Consider the following 25,417-nt stretch of genomic DNA (forward strand, 5'->3'; position numbering starts at 1 on the left):
TTATAGTGAATAAATGGACATTCTGGCTTGACACAAGCAAATATCCAACCATAAAGCCTCTAAGTACACTTTTGGGACAATTCTACACAGTATAGGGCAGATCAATCAAAGATCTGTAAAACACTTCTATCTTTTTCATTTCTTTTGCAGTTTCTTTTTTTACATGTGACAACTATAATGTACATTTTCCTGCCATTTACTATTATGCTGGCAATTTGTCCCATAAAAAAAGATCAAGGAAACTTCTCCCATAGGCATCAATTGTGAGAATTTATCATGACTGATATTTTTACTATAACTTTTTGACCTGCGAACACTGGTTCTAATATACCCATATCAGAGTCCCTTGAAGGCAATCAGTGTGTGGGGAATAGTATATGGTGACGGAATTGTTTGGTGACTTCTAATATCCTTTCACAGTATGGGGTGTATTATTATTATAATTATTATTATTATTGAATCTATCTGTCTTAACAGATACAGTATATACATTAAACATATAAGGAGTTCTGCTATGAGGCAAAGTGCTTTCTTTATTTAATTTATCTTTATTTACAAATATATGCACATATCCTATCAGGAGTACTTCTGCAATGAGGCACAGTAATAGCCTTGCCTCAGGCAGAAATGCACCCAATGGTATCTTTAAGGGCTGAATTTTATATTTGTTTAGCAGGCTGTTCAGTTTTAAGTAGAGTAAAATATTGTTCTCTATGCTAATAATCCATAATAATCTACTCTTACTATTTCTCTTTGTGCTTTAGTGTCCAACAAATTGCCCAGCAGGACCTAAAGGACCACAAGGATTACAGGGGGTGAAGGTGAGCCTGGCTAGTATTCGAATACAACACATTCATATTGATCATATTAAAGATTTTTTATAAACAATATTTAAAGATTTGTTTCAGTAAAACAGGAAAAGCTTTGCCTTTGCTAAAATAATTGCTGGTGTAGTGGAATTTTCTTTGTGGCTCCTACTTTTTGCCATCCAGTGTAAGAAAAGTAAGGAAAAAGAACAATAAAATCAAATAATTAAGAGATGTTTCTAATAAATTTATTTTTGATTCCAGGGACATAAGGGTCGTCCAGGTCCTTTGGGAGAATCAGGAGTACAGGGGACCACGGTAGGAATAATATGGGATGCTGAATTTACACAACTATCAGCTGATACATCATGTGACATCATGTGTTATAAAATGGGGTTTCATTATACAGGGAGTCCTTGAGTTACATACACCCGACTTACATACAACTAATACTTACAAACAGAGGCTATTACAGTAACTTACTGTGGTTTGCTTGGCCTTTATTAGAATTTAGCTTTAATAAACCACCTTTCCCAATCCCCTCTGACATGTGTTGTCTACTGCAGAGCACAAAAAGGTAAAAATAAATACTATGTTAAGACAAACATCTGTCTTGTTGCATTTAATAAGTAATGTACAGTATATGTTTCAACTTACATACAAATTCTACTTAAGAACAAACCTACAGACCCTATCTCGTACGTAACCCTGGGACTGCCTGTATTCTTAATTTTTGATTGTTTTCCCATAATTGTCTCTTTAAGACAGTGCTTTTGGATTATATTAACATCGTTGTGCAAACTGACATTTGACCAGAGATATGAAAATATTTTCAATTGCTTTTTGAAAGTATAAAATGTTAAAACATTTTAAGTAATAAAGAATGTTTCGGTAGGATGAAACCAGGGGCGTAACTACAGAGGAAGCAGACCCTGTGGCTGCTGGGGGGGCCATGAGGTATAGGGGCCCCCATGAGGCCCTAATTAATGAGTAATTTTAATATATATTGGTAAAACAGGACAAGCTCCGGAGAGTTTGGGGGCCCCTCAAATTATTTTTGCTGTGGGGTCCAGTAATAATGATTTATGTCACCGGATAAAACATATGCTATAATACTGGACCAGAACCTTTTCCCAGTGCCAGGTTTTCTCTGCATGTTAAATATATGGCCTCTGATATGACTGAATGCCACAAGAATGCTTATGATTTTGTGGATAATGATATATATTGGGTGATACATTTTATATCAAGATAGAAAATGGATGTCTGAGCTCCAGATCAACTACACTGCTAAAGGTGATCAACTGCAAACCTAAATAACTGAATTATTTTTAGGGATGCACCGAATTCGGGATTCGGCCAAGATTCGGCCTTTTTCGGCAGGATTCGGATTCGGTCGAATCCTTCTGCCTGGCAGAACCGAATCCGAATCTTAATTTGCATATGCAAATTAGGGGCAGAGAGGGAATTTGCGTGACTTTTTGTCACAAAACAAGGAAGTAAAAAATGTTTCCCCTTTCCACGCCTAATTTGCATATGCAAATTTGGATTCGGATTAGTTTCGGTATTTGGCTGAATCTTTCGCGAAGGATTCAGGGGTTCTGCGGAATCCAAAATAGTAAATTCAGTGCATCCATAATTATTTTCAGTATAATATACACCCTAAAGCCAACTGTTCTTTATTGCTTTGCCTGTGCTAAGCCCCTGATATTTCAGAAGTGGCAATACTTTATTAAAAATAGTAATTATGAATTTAGTCTCATTTATTATTTGCAGTTTTCAATTAGTAAAAAATAAGTGAACAACAAGCTCATTAAGCTGTGTTTTGTATTCCTTGTCTTCAGGGTCAAAAGGGAGATGTTGGGATTTCTGGAGAGCAAGGAATTCCAGGACCACCGGTAAAGTACAGATAAATCCACATAATACACAGATAAATCCACACAAAAATCCTCATTATATTTACGTATAAACATTTATTGTGAACTCTGCAGTTATCAGTAGACTTCCTGCTTTGCACAGAGTGTGTAACATTTTATAGCATTAGATACTAATGATGTCCCATTTTTATTTCTCATATTAAAGTTGATAAACCACAAATATGTTATTTTTAGCTGGTAAGTCTCCTGTAGTAAACTGGATGTCACTAGAGGAAACCTTACTGTATGTTTCACTGCTACCCTGTTTCCATTTAGATTCTTAATTTCAAGCAACAGAACCTCACATACATAAAAATGACCCTGATAACTTATGATAGAAAACGTGTTAAAAGACACAGAAAGAGCTGGTTTTGCATGCGATTCAAATTTCAGACAATAATTCTAAATGATCACTGAAATACTATATTTATTTAAAAAATGATCCTGATAATGCAATTTTGAAAGCAAGTTTATGAATATTTATTAGCCAGTCTCAGGTGACTTTGGGAAAATGGCAATTTCAGAGGTTGCAGAATGTAAATTTGCTCTCTTCTACCATACAGGGCCCTCAAGGAATCCGTGGCTTCCCAGGATTGGAAGGACCTAAGGGTGAAACTGTAAGTAAATGGCATTAGAAGTATTGTAACGGTATTTCATAAAGTTTTATGAGAGTCACTTTCCACCTCAGCAGCTAAAACTGAGTTCAAACTGAAATTCTTAGCATTTGCAGCCATCCAACAGATAGGGCATTGTAAATTTACCTGGCTGAATCATCATTAATCATGAAAATCTGTTTGCCACAATATAATGGCATAATATAATATGACTTATTGGCCCTATACTACTTGTTGGAGTGTCATGAGACATGGTGAGAACCTATCTGCGCCCTGGAAGTTACCTGGGATGGCCAACCAGAAATTGGGCTCTTTAAGTGCAGAATTACCCAAGTAAAGAGGGTGCAGTTTCTATAGATTGAAATGAAAAATACTATGCATGCTTTTGGGACAATATGAATAATGAATATTCACAGAGTACTAACTGTGCCTCAGTACCCATAATGTCAATAACAATTTAGCAGGTGTTAAAATTTAAAAATATATTTATTTATATTTTAATATATCTCACTTATTTGAGTACCTTGTATATTTATATTTATGTAATGGGACTTGTAACCACGGCAGAGCAATTCCTAACCTGTATTGCGCAAGGGAGCTGTATACCAGAGGGGTTGTTTACCTTCCAACATTTTTTTCAGTTCAGTTTTTCAGATCACCAGAAATAAAGACATACTCTCTATTTTGTTTTTGTGACCATTTTTCTAACATTGAAGTCTAAAGTTGAATCTTTCACATGCTTATAATGCCTTTCTTAAGCAGTTTGGGGAGGGGTCACCAACTCTGCAAACTGTTCTAAATTATTACTACTTGATACATTAGTTGATACATTGGACTGGACCTGCTAAGAAGAATCCCTGATTCTGAGTTTCATTAAAGGTATCTGTTATAACTGATACAATAGTTGCTAATATGCCACAGATGAGAAATGTATCAACTAAATGTACTAAATTGTAACAGTTCAGTATCTGCACCTGGATCACTGAGCTGCCTGACTGAAACACCTGAGAATAAAATTAAACTCTGGAAAAGTAAAAGTTAAAACTTTAAAAGAAATTGAAAAAAAGTATTTATTTCTGGTGAACAATCTGAAGACAACGCAACTGAAATTAAGGTGTTTTTCGAACCAATTTAACACCTGCTTTGGGCAGATTTTAAATACTGTGCTTCCTTATGTCTGGTGTCATTTACAATGGGGGTGCAATGTGCAAATTTGAAGGAAAAAAAAGTTAATTTTTAGGTAAACAACAAAAGAGTACCTCCAAGCACTGCATACTATAGCTTTATATGGGGTGTCCCCAGATGTACCCATACCTGACGTGTAGTTCATCATGTGCAAGGCAGGAGCACATATAATGCACAAGTTGTTTGCAGCTTGCACACCCACTGTAAATGAACCTGTATATGACAGCACCCATTGTATATCCTCTTGCACACTAGAGCACCAGAGAGGGAATGAAAAAAACAGAAGCAGCTTGAACTATAATGCTCTATACCAGTTATTTTAAGTTCTGCATTTCATTGGCACATAGTTGCTGTCCATGTAAGCTGGAAAATATTCTAAATAAAACTTATATTAAAAGAAAAATTAAGAAAAATGCCATTGTAAAGCACTGTATGTGCCAGATGCTAAAGGGCTGTAACATGATTTGAATATCTTTCAGAAAAAAATCATTTTATTCAGCTTAAGATATTCTATAGAACTCAGGTATTTAATAATACAAATGATCTGAGAGATACGCTTGCTTTGGTATTTCAATGGCAGTCAGAGCAGACATTTTAGTAGGTACAGCTGTCATGGAAACAGTCATTGCTTGACAAAGAAATAATAATATTGTCTAGTATGGCACACGGTCCCCAAAATGTTACACTTGTATTGATCCCCAATGAAAACAGTAGGCGCTGGATGGAAGTAGCACTATGCTTTCTGGACTATAGTATTTTTTTCCTTACATAGCAAGAGAACAATGCAACATTTCATTTAAATGGGGCCACATTTCATTGGTGCACCCATCGCTGAAACTAACATGAATACAGACACAAAATATACTACTAGAAATATAGGGTGGTGTAAAAAAAATTTTGAAGGTGGAGAGAAAAATTCGGTAGGTGATGCACCCAAATGCAATACAGGAATGGGATCCATTATCCGGAAACCTGTTATCCAGAAAGCTCCAAAATGCAGAAAGCCCATCTCCCATAGACTTCATATTATACAAATAATCCACATTTTTAAAAATGATTTGCTTTTTTCTCTGTAATAAAAAGACAGTACCTTGAACCTTGAACAAACTAAGATATAATTGATCCTTATTGAAAGCAAAACCAGCCTATTTGGGTTTAATTAATGTTTAGATTTAGAAGGTATGGAGATGCAAATTATGAAGAGATCCATTATGTGGAAAAACCCAGGTCCCAAGAAATCTGGATAACAGGTCCCAAACCTGTACCTGAACAAGGAAAGTCAAATGCATGGGGGGTGGAGTGTACATTCTGTTGATAAATCAGCTTAATGTTTTACAGTTTTGGTGCTCCCCTTCAGCCAAAGCTTGTGGAGGGGTGTTAGAGCTCACCATGGGAACAGCTGCAGGGATAGGATGAAGTACAGTTTAAATCTGTAAAATCAGGTGTGCGATGCTTCCTCTTTAGCCAAAATAGCCTTTTGATAATCTGGTGCCAAATAATTGGGTTTCATTACCAACCTCCAAGCATATTTATATTGCTAACTTTGAGCTGACACAACATTCAACTGATTCTTTAAAATAATAGGAACCATAGAGCATCTCTCATTTCCACACTGTAGGAACATAAATCTTGTAGAAAAAATATCATTTATTAATATTATTTTACAGTGTGTTACTCTTTCTCTATTCATTTCTTAGGGCCCTGTTGGATACAAAGGAATGATTGGATCAGTTGGAGCCGCAGGAAAGCCGGTAAGTATAGGTTAAATTTAACTATAATAAGAGTAGATTTGAACTACTTTATCTCTAAGACCTGTATTATATTACCTTATAGATTCTAAAAGGCTTTTAAAGCCTGTGACACAGATGCACTATAGAAAAAGACAAGGGGCAGTGTTATTTCTGTGTTACAATTGTAGGTTTCACATACAGATTCCTGAATCCTCATTAATGTGTCCCCACTAGTTTAGCTTTAATTAGACAGGTATACTAAAGTTTTGGTGCTTATAAGTATGGACTAATGAGGATAAACCTGCTTAACATTTCACCTCTCAACTCTTTATATCTTTTTTCAGGGTGAAGAGGGTCCTAAAGGGCCTCCTGGACCTCCAGGTGAAAAAGGAGACCGGGTCAGTATATTTAACACATATGAACTTGTGCCCAGTGCTTATAGTGTGTAACTGAAAGTATATCATGATCCTGTAAAAGTGTATGAAAAACCCATTGGTTTCAGCATTTTGATGGATGCAGTGTATCTCATGTAAGTTGTTAAGTCACTGAAGCTGCTAAACCTAATTCCTAATACCCACTCACTATAAAGATTGATTATACTAGATGCCTACATATAAAGATTGAGTTTACTAGATGCCTACATATGCATTTAACTGGGTTTAGGTGCAGCTACCATTATTTAGTATTTGAAAGGGAACCCATAGAACAATTGCAATTAAGAATCTAGTGACTAAATGGGACATCCGCATTTTATTTTAAAATATGTATAGTGTGTAGAGAATAGTGAGAAAGAAGAGTGAACAATCAGAGGCTACACATTTCTCATGTCAAGCAATATTGCACATAATATGATATCAGCTATTTGAAAGTGAGTATAGTACACACCCAATAAGTTTCTACATCCCATTTACAGCTACCCTAAAGGATGATACACTTTATCACAATATAATCCAAGCTTTCCTTCTTTGGTATGCTATAAACCAGTGTTGGACTGGCCCACCAGGATACCAGTAAAACTCGCGGTGGGCCCAGGTGTCAGTGGGCCCTCATGCTGCTAAACATTTGGCCTATTTCATGGCCATTCCCTATTTCTATGAGAACAAAAAGGCTAAATTGATGGAATAATCGATTATAGTATTATAGTGTGTAAAGAAAAGAGACTATAGAGGCTGAGTGAGGACTGAGGAGAGGAAGAATAATAGTATTGAGTGGGCCCCTGGTGTAAAATTTTTTGGATTGGCCCCTGGTGTCCCAGTCCGACACTGCTATAAACCTGTTATATTTGCATCACAAATTATGTAGTTTGGGTCAATGCCTGCTTAGTTAAATGTTCTTATTGATTATCGCTTATCGCTTAGGTTTGTGTATATAATAATCAGTCTGCCATATAAATGTAAGGCACAAGCAACAGAGACTTTTTTGTGTCCTCATTTTGTGTCCTTTTATCAGTAGGTCAAATGAAAAAATATTACAAGCCTTTCAAAAAGTAAATAGGACCCTTTATCCAGAAACCCATTATCCAGAATTACACGATGGCTCCCATAGACCCCCATTTTAGCCAAGTAATCAACATTTTTGACATTTTCTCTGTGATAATAAAACAGTACCTTGTACTTGATCCAGACTAAGATATAAGTAATCCTTATTGGAAGCAAAACCAACCTATTGGTTTTATTTAATGTTTACATGATCTTCTAGGACACCTAAGGTATGAAGCATTCTGTATAAAAGGTCCCATACCTGCAGTTATAAAAGTTTTATGAGGACATAAAAGCAGGCCCCAAATAATTAACTTTTACAACTTCTATTTCGTTTTTAAGATTTTGAATTATTTTATATATGATTTGATATGACCTACTTCATATGAGGCTTTATGTGAGAAATCCTGCCCTTACATATAGCCCCCTGGCTGCCCTGCTTATTTTTGTTACTTTACTCTGATCATCAAACTGATTCGTACACTGTAACCTTAATTTGCTCCTTTTACCAGTATTTTTCTCTAGGGGAACTTTTCCCACTGTGTGGCACCTGCTGTGGCAGAAACAATTTGTCTCATATAATGAAAACCCATTCTGCAACAACAATGTTAGCACTGATTATTACTGACATTGCCAAGCATATTTTCTTTACAACTAAAGGATGCAGTGGCAAATGTGCTTGTGTGGTTTTTAATCTGGGAACCCTTTTAGACATTAATTCTTCCGCACATCGAGAATCCTCTAGGACTCTGCAAAGCCATTTCTGATCACTAGATGTCCTGCTAAGATTAAAAGAGTGAAATAACAAGACTATAAAAAAGTCATGGCTTTATACAGCTGAATACAATTAATAAACCCAACAAATATTAAGAAAAAAGCTGTTAACCACCAAATTTAAATATGCCACAGTATTTTGTGTCTTATTATGAAGCCACTTTCATGATCTGCCATTTTTAGCTGGCATTTCTTTGTCTGTAAAATATTTGATTATTGAATCATCCCATATGTTTTCCTATTTACAGTTGCTAAAATTATGTTTGTCCTCACTCCACATTCTACAAGTCATTGCTTTCTGTGTCTCTCAGTAAGAAACACTTGGTGATGTACTAGTAACGTATTTAGTGCAGCTGTGCAGAGTGGCTGCTCTTTTTTAACAACCTTATATTTTTGTTATAAGCAAACCAAATCATTTTACAACCAAATAACTGATTTATCATAAAGTGTCCACCAACCGGGGACATTAGCTAGAGGTTCATAATCAGTGTTGAAAAGTTAGGTGGAGATAATCCTCCTCATGCCCTATAAACTCCTATGTCTCCAGTCACCACAAATTTCTTAATTCTACCCATTAGCTAACCCTTTATCACTGCATGTTAACTTGAGACTTGGCTCTATCCTGTTACATTTCTTTTAACCAATGGTAAAAGCTCTTATTATTTGTGCCCTTGGGGGTCTCTTCAGTCCCAGAGCAAGTTACAGTAACAGTCTCTCCACTTTCTGTTGTGCCAGTTCAAGGTCTTTTAGCTGATCCCTGGTCTATAAAAGGTCTATAAAAGGACATTAAGATTCCATGTCCATGGGGACCAAATTATGTGAAAGGCTACAATGTCATTCATAATGCTGTTGTGTGGGCATCACAGTTATAAATGTATATATAAATAACATATTTCTAATTGCCAGCATTCGATTTAAACCTACTGTATGTTACAAATAGATTTTACAAAAAAATTAGGTGCTAGTACCATACTTATATGTAAATATGTAATATCATGTGTCACGTCAATGCTTATCTTTCACTGTCTACTATGTATTTAAAAATGTTGCGTAATTTAGTCTGAGCTCTGCAAAAGTAGCATCTAGTCAAAACTACAAAATAAATTAAACTATGTACTCATATCTTTCTTGGGGTTGTCTATATAAAAAAATTCAGCTTTAGAGATCCAGTGCATTATGTATAATACGCAAAATCTCCTACCTGTATCCCAGTGTCCCTGTGGGACTATCATTCAAGATCATAGGAGTCTGGTGTAGTTTTGCTTGCTTTCAAAAGGATGATGGAAGTTATATGAATGTAATTCAAGAGCCATAAATTAAGATATATTTATATATATATTAATATATATTATATTAATATATATTTATACTGTATATGAATCATTAACCCACATCTCCTTTCCCTCAATAAATACGCCATCTATATTTTAGGGAGCTCGTGGAGTCATTGGACAGATTGGAGCCATTGGACCAAAAGGCAACAATGTAAGTTTCCCAGATGTGTTTAAATGAAACTATTTCATAACTGGATGAATATGACTGAAAGTGGAAAGTAGAGCTAGGGTATGTATAATTAAATGCAAAATAAAATGAACTGTGAACCTGTGAATTTGTCTGCAGGGCCTTCCTGGAATTGATGGCAAAGATGGTACCCCAGGCCTTGCTGGACTGAAGGTAACTGACTCTATGCAATGTCATTTTTAGGGTCTTAGTCTGTCATCACCTTTTGGACTCTCCTTCTTTAAATCTGCATCATAATACCATCTTGTTGTAGCTGTTGATTTTCTAAATATTTCCATAGTTTAAAGTTCTGTGAAATGTTTGTCATTTTGCATCTTCTTTCTGACATTAGGGTAGTCCTGGCCAAAATGGAACACCTGGTGGTCCCGGTCACCAAGGATTAGCTGTAAGTATTTTATTTGTCTCTGCATCTGGCAAACCCTTTTAATACCTTGAAAATGTAATTATAGTTCTTGCACGATTAAATATTGATCATCAATATATTTTCTACTTTTTAAGGGTTTGCCTGGCCAACCTGGAACTAAAGGTGCTGTTGGTGAAAAGGTATGTTTACTACAATGTATTGTTTTGCAATGAAAACTGTCTCCGTCCACAAAATTGTTTGTCAACCCATAGAAGAATAAAAGACGAGTTAATCATATTTTGCCACCAGAGATCATCTGTAGTGGAATGCAACATAATAGGCTGTACTGACCTGAATATGCAATAAATATTATCACAAGAATGTTTTAATCTTTGGGTAACTTTCCTGTAGGGTGAGCCAGGCTCTCGAGGAGAACCAGGATTTACAGGTTCACCTGGAAAGCAGGTTAGTAATATCCTGTTTTTTAACTATTTTGCAATATCGCTTTCTTTCCCATATTTTAAAGTCTAACTCTGTTGTGGGATGTTTTTAAACTTTTTCTAATTGGGAAAAGTCTATTCTGTGTTTCAGGGAGAGAGAGGACCCCCTGGAGAAGTTGGCCCCCGAGGTATTGCAGGCGCCAAGGTAAATGACTGTTAAAAGCACAACTGATTTATCTGTAGGCCTTAGGCTCTTGGTTCCTCTGACTATATACTGGGCATTGCTGTTGCTGTCAGGTACCACTATACTGTATCTCAGATCTCTGTTGTAAAGCTATGCTACCAAAGCTTATTTTTTAATGAAAATATTATTAATTATTAAAAAATAATACTCTAACATTCTTGAGCTGTCCCCCTTAAATTGCTGTATCACCTGTTCATATTAGATAAATACTCTTGTGACAGGATCTAAATTACAGTTTATTTGGGGCATGCTTTTAAGTGTTTTTGACTTTTTGTATCCTTGAAGATGTAGTTAATGATACTAAAAGTATGCTACTTGCAGGGAGATCGTGGTGAGAGAGGACCAGTTGGACCAGTTGGACTTCAAGGGAAAGTTGTAAGTAAACTGTCTACTTTGTGTGCAAATATCTTCATTGTTTGATCCATACTGTGTGTGCATGTATTAACAGTTTATGAATCTAAATAATTACTTTAGTGACTTTAGTCACTTGTGTAGGTAAATGGGAATGTAGCTGAACACAAGCTATATGCATAGATGCAAATTGAGGTTAATTTCGTATATCTTGTATGTGCACAGTACATAATATATGGAGTACACAGACTGACTCTTACTTATACATATAGGCCCAGATTTACCAAGATACATTTGGCTGATGCCTGGAAGTCATAAAGTCTGAATTGTAACATTAGAGAATAAATGTAGTTATGACAAAATTTGGAGTATGATAATATTTGGTCCAGTACCAAGAGTTAAAGTAGACTCAATGGGTAAAAAAAGCACACACTTTGAACCAGAGGAACTGTCATGATTTTAGAATATTCTTAAGATTTCACATTAAAAATCTAGTGGTAATCCACTCCCCAATGTGTTGAATTGTTTTGCTTAGGTATGTAATATTTTTGAATTTTTGGTCTGACCAGAAAGTAGCTACATGCCTGGGAAATTCCTCTAAAGACTCAGTATATTTTGATGCTCTTCTGTGCTATGATAAGTGTTGGATAAGGATAATCTATAATTTGTAGTTAAAAGTATCATCAATGCACCTTAAAACCAGCTCTGCTCTCTAAGAGTTTAAGAACATTTTCATTATATATATATATATATATATATATATATATATATATATATATATATATATATATATATATATATATATATATATATATATATATATATATATATATATATATATATATATATATATATATTAGGGATGCACTGAATCCTTCTGCCCGGTGGAACCGAATCCTAATTTGTATAAGATAATTAGGGGAAGGGAGGGAAATTTTTCCTGTTCTCGGGTAGTAGTGCAACATTTGAGCTTTGTCTGACTTTCATTTACTCTAAAAAAAAACATAGAATAAATAATTTAGTTTTTATTTTCCAGGGTACAAAGGGTGAACAGGGCCCTCCAGGTATCCCAGGCCCTCAGGGGCTTCCCGGAGTAAAAGGAAGCAAGGTAAGAACAGAGACTTCTTTAAATGAATGTAATCCTTGATAATTAGTTTCTCATGTAGAAATATTTTTGAACTGTAGAAGAAAGTTTCCATTCCTGTCCCCACAAAGACAAAAATAATAAACTTGACCTGCTATACACATATTGTGCTAGAACTCCCAGACTTGTACAGCTCACCTGTATTTGAGTATGCATACAATTTTCCTATTTAGGATTGGTTTGAAGACCATGTCTGAGCACCAGTGTGTAAAGTCAACATCTCTGATATTATCCAGTTTAGTTTCAAAGGGTTGTGATATTGAAGTGTTTGAGCCAATCCAAGCCATTCAGGCCAGCATCATGTTGCTGTATTCAGTGTAGGATGGTGTGTTCTGAAAATGTTCTGTTTATTGTGAATCAGTTCACTTCTCCTATTCACTGAAGAAATATGTTGCTAAATAACCAGTGACATAAGCAGAAATTAATAAAATACGAGAGCTGATGTTTTTTTTAAAAGAAATGGCAAGCATTACAATGCAGAAAAGTTGTTACACCCATGCTCCCAGACATCATGTGGATGAGGCAGAATCACTTCCTCTAGCATGTTTTTGACTGGAGCAGATGTTAAAGGGGTGTTTTACCTTTAAGTTAACTTTTAGTATGCTATAGAATGGCTAATTCTAAGCATATATCCAATTGGTTTTCACAATTTATTTTTTTTATTGTTTTTTCATTATTTCCCCTTTTCTTCTGACTCTTTCCAGCTTTAAAATGAGGGTCATTGATCCCATCTGTAAAACAAATGCTCTATAAGGCGACAAATTTGCTACTTTTTATTGCTCATCTTTCTATGCTTAGCCTCTCCTATTCACATTCCAGTCTCTTATTTACATCAGTGCATGGTTTCTAGGATAATTTGGTCCCTAGCAACCAGAAAATTGCAAACTGGAATGCTGCTAAATAAAACACAAAACAACTAAAAAACCACAAATGCAAAAAAATGAAAACCAATTGGAAATTGTCTCAGAATATCACTCTCTACATCATGATAAAAGTTAACTATCCCTACATGCATCACATTGTTTGAATAGTGCTTTATTTGTAGGTAGAGGAACTTACAGCCTTCCAAATATTGCAGAACTGTCACCCTCAACCTGGCTGGTGCATTGAGTGCAGAGGATGCATTCATTACATCCATACATTTTTGGGAAATAAAATTCATATGCACCCTGATACTAGTAGGGTTGCCACTGAGTGGCTGCCATTATATAAATATACCTCTTGCATCAAGGTAGAAGAGGGTTACAATGAACAACACTAACCTGTTTAATTCACTTATCTACCAATAAACAAGATTGTGAACTGCCAATCAACTAAATGTTTTCTCTGATGTTTTTAGGGTTTCCCTGGCAAAGTTGGAGGAAAAGGAGACGTGGTAAGTATACTGCATCTTGTTAGCACTGCGGTGATTTGTAATGAAAGATGCAAAGATTTCTCCAGTTCTAGTAACCCACGGCAACAGCAAACCCATAAATGGTACCTGTCGATGGGTTGATATGGGTTACTCTGGCTGGAACAAAGCTTTGCATCTTGGAGTTAGGTACACCACAGAAGTGAAGAATATAAAATAACATACTGCCAGATGTAAGTACACACCAGATGTAAGTACATACTTTATCCAGCTATAAAGATGTGCATGTACTTGTAAAATGGGGCTACCACATTATACCACTGTATATTCGTCTTATAATCAAATGCTTTATTATAGGGAGATCCAGGAGTTGAAGGATTGGCCGGTGACAAGGGAGAGAAGGTGAGAAGATTATGAATTATGGGAAATACTTTTTACACTTCATGCAAACATGCTACTAAAAAAATGAGTGCATTGTGGGAAATGTGTACCTGAAATATTTTTTAAAATAATATCTATTTAACTGGAAAGTGGTACAATTTTTTGTGTCCCTATGCTCCTCTGTTTTTTAAATGGAAGCACTAACTAAAACAAAGTTTTTCCTTTTTATGTTTAGGGTGAATCTGGGGAACCAGGACCAAAGGGACAGGTAAGCTTATTACTATTGATTGTACACTTATTTATTGATCCTTTATGTAGGTTTACAAATACAAAATAATATCAGGAAGAAACTGGAGTTTAAACATAGAATAGGCAGACTTTAATACAAAGAAAGCCAATGCAGGATTGAGGTAAAGGCAGAAGGCTGCAGTACCAGGTTACAGGTTCAAACGTAGCTGAGAACAAGTCAGGAAAGGATACTAAAATCATGCATTGGGTGTCTGGCTGATCAGTTTCTCTGTGTTATTAGGGCTAGGTTTAGGTTTTGCAATAAGATGTAGTATTTGTTATCATGATATTGTTTTAAAATAAATATGCAGTAACCCTTTTCTCCACTAATTAAAAAACACTGCAGCTTTAACCTTCTCTATATCTACCCCTAGCAAGGTGTGCCTGGAGAACTGGGTTACACTGGACCAACTGGAGATCCAGGTATGCCTGGAATACAAGGCCTTCCTGGTTCACCAGGGAGAAGAGGACACAATGGAGAGAGAGGTGTTCCTGGGATGCCAGGAAGTCAAGGAGTGCCGGTAAGTCTCTATTTTTAGATAAGAGAGTACAGTGAAGTTGATACCTAACCTCCACATGGGCATTGTTACTTTAAGGCAAGGGTGCCCAAAAAGTAGATCTACCAGTAGACCTTTAGCTGGTGATCAGTAGATCTGAAGACATTGTCAACAAACAGCTTGTCTAAATCACCCTCCTGTTTCATGCTTTTCATTCAGATAATTATTATGTATGGGGAAAGACGCAAAGAGCTACTAGTAGCAGCTACTTGTGATGGCTACAAAATAGACAATAGGGATAATTGGCTTTGCTAAGCCATTTCATGTGTTTTAGCAGAGGCAATTCTCAGTAGTGTCTATGGCAGGGTATTTTTTCAGCATTTTGTAGTCACAACAAGTAGCTGCTACAAGAAGCTCTGTGTGTCTTCACCCTTAAGGTTACATAAGAATAGATGTTTGTTATATACAGTATAGCAATATACTTTTTCCCATTAATCAATTTCAAGTACATAGAGGCCCAACCAGTACCCCAACAGCCCACTCAACAATGACTATAATGTACATTGTATAATGTACATTGCTGGTGGAAAAACATACAAGTTGCAAGGAAACTTTGGGCCACTTTGGAAATGCAAAGCAATGCATATGGTTTCCCATTGACAATATACAGTATATTGTTGCTGCTCTTATACCTATATCGGTTATTCTATCAGTTTTGTTCTCTCAGTGTGCCCTTAATTGCTCTTGTAGATTATAAAAGATAATATAGCCCCTACCATAATTTATAAGGTTATTGCAAGGCAGTGAGGAATCTGTGATCTTTATACATACCAGTGAAAGTGTATTGAAATAATTGTTCAAGTTTACCAAGCAATGACTTGTAACTCAGATACAGTTTGGGAGTTTCCTTGTTTTACAGTGGAAGCCATACAAAGCATATATTTTTTTTAATATCCCTATAGTGCCATCTTCTCAAAGAGCAAAGCTAAGACACTTAAGGGGATCAGTATGTTTTTGTGTGTGTGTGGTTGGGAGTGGTTATTCCATGGAATATACATAAGTATAGTTATGCTCTAGGGCCCACAAGTATCATTTTACCACTGATCCTTTGCTTGTGAACACTTTTTCCATCTTCAGGGTCGGGATCCTAGTGACCAGCACATTGTCGAAGTGGTTATGAAAATGTTGCAAGGTAAGATATAATGAATAATAAAGCAGTGGGATATTGTGCTTATTCAGGCATGAATTGCCTGCTGGGTAATATGGAGAAGATAACATTGTGCAGTATGAAGAAACACATTAACTACTGAAGTCATGAATAACATTAGATTGCGGCAAAAGACTGACCAGCTGCATTTCTGGGAGTAGTGAGGTGTAGTCAGTTATGTAATGCATTGCTGTGTATAGAATACTTCTTCAGGAAGATGCACAGAGCTGTGATTATTTTATTCCATAGTAATAGGTATTGAAAAAATCCAAGATATGTTGTGTTTGTAATACAGTGCAGTGATTTTTTAACAGCATATAGCTGTATTTTACAGATTAAGTTGCATTAGTTTGGATAGTTTTAGATTTGATTTAATTAGTAAACACTGCCTTGAGCATCTTCAGTGCTATAGCTCCAACACTTGCTTAACTCAAGCTCCATTTTGGCCTCACAGAAAATCTTGCAGCTGTTGCTGTCAGTGCTAAGCGTGCAGCCATTGGTGGAGCTGGTGTCATGGGACCCCCTGGACCACCTGGCCCACCCGGACCACCAGGAGAACAAGGTCCACATGGACACGTTGGTCCACGTGGTATTCCAGGCATTGTGGGTGTAATGGGTCAAGTTGGAAACACTGGGCCCAAAGGTAAGTGTAAGCTTGAGGAGAATGCTGCTATAATGATATTATAGTCACCTAAATGAAGTACTCCTAAAATCTAGGGGGCAGATTTATTAAGGGTCGAAGTGAAAATTCGATTTCCAATTTTGTTTCTGGTCAAAACTCTCAATTCGAATTGTGAATTATCTAAACTCCATTCGAGTTTTAATTCAAATTCGAATTTCTAGATTTATCATACTCTGGCCCTTTAAGAGCTCGAATTCGACTATTCGTCACCTAAAACCTGCTGAATTACTGTATAAGTGAATGGGAGAGGTTTAGGGAGCAATTTGGTGACGTTTGCAGCCTTTCGGACATTCGACAAGTTTATTAAATTTGTTTTTTCTAATTTGAATCGAATTTCGATTCGAGTTTTCGGGTCGATTCAATTCATCCGAGCTGAGAAAATTTGATTTTATTAATGAATTTTGCTTGGTTGAATTTCGAATTTATGGTAGTTTTAAAAAACTCACATGAATTCAAAAGTCGACCTTTGATTAATGTGTCTCTAGGTGTGTTGTGTTGTCTCTAATTGGCTACACCATTTGGCACATTCAGGTACAAAATGTGGACTTTGTAGTTATGCTTTTTTCTTTAGACCCAAACAGACTTATTAGAGGGGTAAGTTCAGATAAAGCATTATTGTACAAAGGCTGCTTTCTGGTTGCTAACACATAATTACCATGAGAACCAAGCAGTAAATTGGAAGTCAGAAAGATAATTAGGTGGAGGAAACAGTAACAGAAAAAACAGAAAGATAAGCAATACCACAGTAATAACAATAACAAGTGTAGCCTCACAGCCAATCTGCTTTTGATTACCAGGGTCAGTGACCCCAGGAACCACCAGAACTTTTAAAGTGCATGCTGGAATAAGGCATAATTGCAAGGCTAATAATTCTATATCCATTAAAAATATAAATGCTGTTTAGAATAGGACCATCTATAACATATTAAGGAGATATTTATGAAGCTGTGTTGAAAAAAAACCCCCAGTAATCAAATAAACCACACCGCTGCATGAAAGGCTTTGGTGCTTAAAATCAGGTGCATTTTTCAAGTTGTACACTGCTTTAGATGATCAAATATTATTATACAACTACAAACATCAAACAAGTATTTTATCGCTACGCTATTAGAATTATATATTTATTGCCACGATTAAAATGTAATATAAAGAGATCACTGCAGATATATTCTAGTCAGTTATTATAAATATTTAAGCATGGGGACCTCTAAAATAGTGTATGTGCAAATCTCACAAATTCACAGGTTCCATACTGCAGCCTCATAGCCACACATATGTTCTGTATATACATAGTCAACATCATTTACAGTGAGCAACTAGTATGTCTCTCATTATATTGTCCTCTGTTAAACTGTGATTCACGTTAAGCCCTTCACACCATAGCAAATAAAAGGGTTACATATTTTTATTCATCCATCTAATATATATTTCAAGGTAAACCACATGCCCATTTAGTACTTACATTTTGAACATATCTCACAAAAGCTCTAATACCCAGACTAGAGAACCAGTATCACAAAAAAATGGAAAGGTTCTTTGCATTCCACTAAATATATAGTGATGTAAGGCTCTGTTTAGACCAGGCTGTTTTTTAGCCTGAGGATTAGCACAGGCCTAGAAACTGCTTGACCACACACCTCCACTCTGTGTTGTTTCTGCATCTGCAGGCATGTTGTTGGTCCGGGTGCAGACACATAAGGATAAAATGCAGTCTTTAGCATCAGTAGGTCAGGCTGCTTTTATCTGCAAGCCGTGAAACCACCTGGTCTGACCATAGCCTTACCATGCACTGGAAAAAAATTGTGTATTTGCTTGAGAAGCACTGATACAGTTTATATCAATAAGCTGCTTTTGTAGCCATGGGGGTCAGCTTTAGGGTAGGACCCATATTTACATAGCATATACGTAGTTCCAATGGTGCTAGTTAATAAGTTGGTGAAAGAACAGAGGCAGCCTGTCTCCACTACTAATATTATTAAATTGTAAGCACTAAGGACAGCCAACATGAACTGTGCACCTTGAGCTACATTTTGAATCCACCACAAGGTACAAAGCGCAGCAATGACACAAGTGTTTGGTGAGTGAGCACTAAAGGGGCACAATTTTCTTCATTTCTGGTCTGGTAAATTCACCTGTCCTGTGTGGCACTGACCTTACATGGGAAGATAAACATGTCTTCATGGTTCTCTACAGAACTACAGAATAAAAACCTGTCCCAAATAAAGTAGGGCATTTTTTACAAATGCATAAATTACTTTAAAGCATTACAGGTCTTTTAAATGCAATCTCCACAAAAGGAATTTGTCACGGTCGGCACCCTAAATTCAGAACCAATGCTAAGCACCCTGTTCTCGGCTCTTGCTTCCGCCTTTCACAGCCGCCTTTCACCTCAGAAGGAGCCCTCGGCTAATCAGATGCCGCCAGAGAGGTGCCAAGCGAAGGGTTCTGAACAAGCAAAGGGGCACGACGGTAAAGCAGAAGCCTTTTGGGCAGAAGGTCGCAGTACAAGGCGTAGACAGAAAGCAAAGTCAAATCAGGCTGGGTCGGGGCAGGCAGAGTACAAGCAGAATCAGACAGGCACGGGTCAAACCAGAAGATCAATCAGGAGGGATACGGAATAGAAGAGTCAGTTACCAGGCAGGGTCAGGATACAAAAGTCAGAATCGTCCAAAAACAGGCAGGGGTCACAACAGAAATCAGATCACAGAAGCTATACAGCACAGAGGCACCAGGAAACTCACGAGGAAAGCTCCTATAACGGGCAATGCAAAAATCCAAAATGTCTCTTAAATACTTTTCACGCCACTGCGCACTGGAGTCAACAAGCCAGTGTGCATGCGCCAATAAATAAGGAAGCCGCGCGCCCTAAGGAACCAGACTTTTAGAGGAGCGGCAGTCCCTGCAGACCTCCTCCCACTAGACCACCAGGGTCATTTATTACAGAATTAGAGTTCATAATTTCCAAACTGGAATCCAAGGCATTGCAATAACATACTATTAAATACTACTAATGCTGGTAGTAGCCATTTGTTTATACTTTTTCCTAAGCACCTCAAGACATGAGGGGTAATTTAAGACCGTAAGAGCAGCTGCAGTCCAGCAAATTTCCACGCACTCAATCCAAATGGACTTCTGTGGATGGTGTGTCTGAATTACAACAAAATGCCTGCAACATTGTGCCTGAATTCTGCTCAAAATTGCACTTTTCTTATTGCACTTGCAGACATGAATGATCCCTATGAAGATATATATATATATTTATTAATTGAAGCTTATTTTGCCTACATATTGTTAATGTATAATGTTACTCCAAGATCAAGGTCAGTAACATTCCTCTCTCATTGTAGGCAAGAGAGGAGAAAAAGGTGACCGAGGAGAGACAGGACGTGGGCACCAAGGTTTACCTGGACCTCCTGGAATTCCAGGTAAGATTTTCTTTGAACTTTTCTTAACTAATAAAAAGATAACATGATAAAGGGGTTATTCAAGGGCAGCAGACTCCCAGTGCAAATAATTTATTATACATGATATTTAGTAAAAAAATGGTTTGGACTTGAACCAGTGGCCCCATATCAAAATATAGATGGCAAACTATTATGCATGTTAGCTTTTAATCTAGGGTAAACTTTTTCCTTTGACAGATCCAGGGAATGGGTTACATGTACGTTTTTCAGTCATGTTAACCTGGCCTTCCGCTGTTTGGAGGACCTCTCCTCTTAGCTCACAGACTATTCATTCAAATTCTTCTCCTTCAGGTCTCCCTGGTATTCCCGGTCATGCTGTTGATGGAAAGGATGGAGATAGAGGCTCACAAGGGGCATCAGGAGAGCCGGGAAGACCTGGGCTCCCTGGACCAGCTGGTCTCCCAGGGTTCTGTGAGGCAGCAGCATGTTTGGCAGCCTCTGCTTATGCTCCAGCATCTCTGACTGAACCAGGCACCATCAAAGGTTAAGGAACCCACTTTCCCCATCAAATTCTCTTAAAGGACCCTGGAGACAAACTGAGAATATCATGGGAATAAACCTGTACTTATTGCAGGGACTAGTTCTCCAAATACACCATGCTTCCCCAACATGGTCCTTTCATATACAAAGGGGGTTTGCAGGACCTAAAAAATAAAAAAGCTCTGGCACGACCATGGGAGGAAGCAAGAACAGGAGGTTCTGAGGTTTCCAGTGAAACATTCTCAGTCACCAAATGCCATTTTACCCTTCTCTACATTATTGGTTATCAAGGCCCACCTCTTTAATTCTATTTCCATTAAGAAGATGTACCCAGATTAGAGACAACAGGGGATCACCTACTGGCTGCCTGCAAAGCAGGTGGTGTAAACTAACAAGCGACACCAACTTTCATGTCTGATATCAAGCAATACTGTGTGTTTTCCCGAAGAGCAGGAAATGTATTAACGAAGCTCTCCAGCATTTATGGCTTCTTCCTTCACTTGAAGAAACAGAAAGAAATGAATAGTAATGTGTTTGTTGTCATGTATAATATTCATATACTCCTTTTACCTTTCCTACTGGACACATCCGGGCAGAAATATTCCAAATTCCAAAATAGTCCAGTACAGACCAAAATATAAATAGTAAATACTGTTAATGGCATTTTGTGTCTTTTTGTACAAAGTGTTGGCATTAAAGGCCTCTATTTATATTACAATCAAAAAGTGTATTTCTAAATGAATTCCATTACATCTAAAAGGTCCCTACATTTCCAACATTAAAACATCTACTTGATAAACGTTCAGTTTAATACCGCAGGATTACTGTGATGGCGGGAGTGATATATAAATATATAATGTTAAATATATAATGTTTATAAGCAGAAAGATAAGTATAAACATTCTTTCTTTGCTCACCTGAATTTGGACAAAAGCCGATCACAGATAAATGAGGCCTGTTTAAAGTGGACCCGTCACCCAGACATAAAAATCTGTATAATAAAAGTCCTTTTTAAATTAAACATGAAAGTCAATTTCTTTTTTTTTATTAAAGCATTCATAGCTGTTGTAAACTCATTTAAAAATATCAGCTGTCAATCAAATATTGCCTTCCCCGCCTCTATGCCCGTGGCATAGAGGCAGGGCAAACAATTACTTTCACTTTCCATTCAGCACTTCCTAGATGTCACTGCTCTCTCCACATTCCCCCAGCTCTCTTAACGATTTAATTGTGTAACCAGGGCATGGGGATGGACATTGGGTCCCTGTCCCCTGGTGCACAAACAAGATTCTGAGATGATACAAGGCTTGCCTTAATAACAGTGTCCACAAAATGGCTTCTTTCTGGTTACTATAATTATGAGTTCCCAGACTGATGGAAAAAATATTTAAATAATGTATACAGTGTAATTAAAGTTCATTTTGCTTGACTATCATGATAAAATAGGATTTGGAAAAATTTTGTTTGGGTGACGGGTCCCCTTTAAGGTACATTTTTCTCTGTGTAAACAGTAATACGTGTCTACTGTGTGTAAGTGTGAGAGAAAAGTGTCGTCCTTTTATGTCTCTATATTACCTGTCCGTATGTTCATGTTAGTGATGGGCGAATCTGACCTGTTTTGCTTCGCTGAAAATTCACGAAATGCATTGAAGTGCATTTGACACGCAGCAAATTTTTTCACCCGTCACAGTCTATGAGTGGGATTTTCTCGATGAAACTTGGCGAAAAATTTCACTTGTCACTATCATGGTATGTTTGCCATTGTTAGATGCAGCTTGTAACTGTGAAAGGCATAATAACAAAAAGCAGGTATCTATTGTCTGTGTGTTCCGTGTAGCATTATCAATATGAAAGATGACAATTTCATGTTTGTGTAATGTTGTGTTTCTCTCTCAAGTAAGTGTCTTTCTTTCTGGCTAGCTATTGTCCTTTGTGTTTATAAATGTGGAAACTGCATGTGGCCTCATTTCTTGTGTGTGTATAGGGCAGATATCAAGTAGATAATGGGGTACTACAATTATCATTCATCTAGGGGTCCAAAAAGCAACATTTTATGCCATTCCATGAAAAGCACCAATGGGTGCCGAGTTTACCTTGGTTACAATCACACAACAATGAATGAGACAATTTCATCAGTTTCTAATCAACGTCTGTGGTCATTTGGTGCATGCTTTGGTTCAAACTTAGGCGCCTTGGCTAATCAAACTGTCTATTCAGCTAAAGCAGAAAAACAGCAACGGCAATGGCGCCATTCAGTGATAATATATATATATATATATATATATATGGGCTATATATGGTTATTGACAAACCCAGGACTACAAAGGCCTGCACTTCCTTGTATTAATCCAGCCAACCAGCCAGTGAATTAATTGTCCAGACAGGCTGCATTTTCGTTAAAATTATACAATTTCGGGGGCTTATTTTCTCATAGGAAGCAAATTAACCTCTTTTTTATTTAAATATTGTATATACCTATACACAGGACAACCTTGAAGGAGAACTAAAGCCTAAAAATGGACAGGGCTAAACATACTGTATTTATCATACTGAGCTTTCTGTACCAATATAGGTGTTCAGTTACTTACAGCAGCTTTCCATCTTGGATTGTATTAGACCATTTTCTGAGTGTTAAAGGCACTGCACATGTTCAGTGTGGTCTGAGCAGTTGCTGAGAAGCTAAGCTTAGGCGTTGTCTGAAATTATCAAGCAGAAAATAGTTTTTTTTTGTTTTGTCATAAAAGTAATGCTACAGGGCTGATTATTACATTCTGATGCATGTGGTTTTTGAGATGCCTCAAAATTAATTACTAATTAGCCATCTATTGTGAATTTTGTATTATATATTTATACTGTGTATTGGTAGTCAGTCCCTAAGCTTAGGCAACTGACAGCTGCCCAAAGAAAAGAGAATGATGAGCTACCGTGGCATCATTGGAGGCACCAGTCTTTACTGCTAAAGGGCTGTGGTTGCCTTGAGCTGGTACAGAAGTCAAAATTTTAATGTGTTGCATTTCTAGACTAATTTTTTTATGCATGGTTCTCCTTTAAAGGTATCCATCTCATCATCCCTTGGACAGAACATCCAGATATTACGTGGTGTCACCATACATGGGGTTGGCCACATTTTATTGTTCTGTTCATTTGGGCTGATGAGGAGGTTTCATGTGATAGGATGGCTGGTCAAAACTGATCAATGAATGATTAAAATCCACCAACCTCTATGATCAAACTTGAACACATATGGTCAACTTAAAATCCACCAACCTCTATGATCAAACCTGAACACATATGGTCAACTTAATATGCAAGTTAGTACTGTATGTTTCCTTAATGTTTATGTACAAGGTGTCTACTTTGGGTTTTGCCAAATGGTGCTAAATATATAACTTGTGTCTGTGTATATGTTTGGGTCCATTGCTCTTCACATCACTGTTTTAACACTGAGAAGTATGTCAGTTCTTTGTGTCTAAGCTTGTTACCCCTTCTGGAGAGATGCTAGGTATTGTTTGTGTTATAGGTTGTTTTTTGTTGCTGCAGATAAACATCATGTAGTTATGATATATATGGGTATATGCCGTGTTGTCACTCTTGGAAGGAGTTAAGAGGTGTGATTGATAGATGTGTACAGGAAGGTAAGAGGAACATTAAAGCTAATTCACGCCCTTGGTATTGGTGCATTAGGAGAAGGCAAGTGGTGAGTGATCTTTTTCACTAGTAACAGTTATAATGACAAAAATGCACATTATGCAAATTTACCTCAATTTAGTCTCTACTCACTAATTTAAATAAATTGCAATTTAGACATTTCTGGCAATATTTTTGGTTTGTTAAATTGTAATTTAAGTATGTTTGTATTTTTTTTGCAAGCTAAAATGCTTACTATTTCCATATTTGTGATCATGTCCAACAGCAGTGCCAAGAACTTCCTGCAGAACCAGTTCATCTTCCTCCCCATGTAAAACTGTGTAAATGATTATTTTATTTTTTAAATAAGTACGAAAAAAAGACTTTTTGAGTAAATTGGAATAATAAAGAAGAGTTGAGGTGTCGTTTTTTTGGCATTCATGTGTTTTCATTTGAATGGCAGGGAAATAACGCTTGTGTGTGTGTAAGTACATTAACTACCCAATTAAAGCAAAAATACACAAAATTCATCTTTCCTTTTTCCAAACTTTCTCATCACACTTCGTGCTCCAACAATAAACACTTGTACATTATTAGGAACAGGAAGCATTGCTTTAGTTTGACACCAATTAAGTTGGGGTTGGAGACTGTATATCGGAGTCTTGGTTTGTACTTTAGCCAGAAATAGCTGCTCTGTTAAATGTACTGTATGATATCAGTAGATTGAAATAGACACTTGTTTGAGTTTTTTATTTATTAAAGGCAGACTCTCTACTGAAGATATTGATAACATTGTGTAAACTCTTGGATCAATGTATGTAATATAGACAAAACTGATCACTGTGGGCAAGACTTTCTTCTGGGCATGAGGCATTTTTGAGAGTTTCTTTTCTT

The 25,417-nt window shown here is 36.8% G+C and overlaps 1 protein-coding gene across 2 annotated transcripts in view; it reads left to right on the plus strand.

The window, feature by feature from the left end:
* Window positions 1-24,948, plus strand: part of col9a2.L (collagen, type IX, alpha 2 L homeolog) — a 49,856-nt gene extending 24,908 nt beyond the window's left edge. Inside the window, exons 11-33 of one of the 2 annotated variants that reach the window (XM_018245292.2) lie at window positions 765-821; window positions 1,071-1,124; window positions 2,651-2,704; window positions 3,286-3,339; window positions 6,219-6,272; window positions 6,596-6,649; window positions 9,935-9,988; window positions 10,124-10,177; window positions 10,356-10,409; window positions 10,523-10,567; window positions 10,779-10,832; window positions 10,959-11,012; window positions 11,373-11,426; window positions 12,439-12,510; window positions 13,886-13,921; window positions 14,255-14,299; window positions 14,514-14,546; window positions 14,941-15,087; window positions 16,201-16,255; window positions 16,725-16,913; window positions 20,300-20,377; window positions 20,708-21,860; window positions 22,384-24,948. In XM_018245292.2, the coding sequence (XP_018100781.1) occupies window positions 765-821; window positions 1,071-1,124; window positions 2,651-2,704; window positions 3,286-3,339; window positions 6,219-6,272; window positions 6,596-6,649; window positions 9,935-9,988; window positions 10,124-10,177; window positions 10,356-10,409; window positions 10,523-10,567; window positions 10,779-10,832; window positions 10,959-11,012; window positions 11,373-11,426; window positions 12,439-12,510; window positions 13,886-13,921; window positions 14,255-14,299; window positions 14,514-14,546; window positions 14,941-15,087; window positions 16,201-16,255; window positions 16,725-16,913; window positions 20,300-20,377; window positions 20,708-20,904 (1,548 nt within the window). In that variant the 3' untranslated portion in view covers window positions 20,905-21,860; window positions 22,384-24,948. 2 annotated transcript variants of the gene reach the window in all.
* Window positions 24,949-25,417: the final 469 nt, after the last annotated feature.

Source organism: Xenopus laevis, chromosome 2L (assembly GCF_017654675.1).
Source record: "Xenopus laevis strain J_2021 chromosome 2L, Xenopus_laevis_v10.1, whole genome shotgun sequence".
Taxonomy (NCBI): domain Eukaryota; kingdom Metazoa; phylum Chordata; class Amphibia; order Anura; family Pipidae; genus Xenopus; species Xenopus laevis.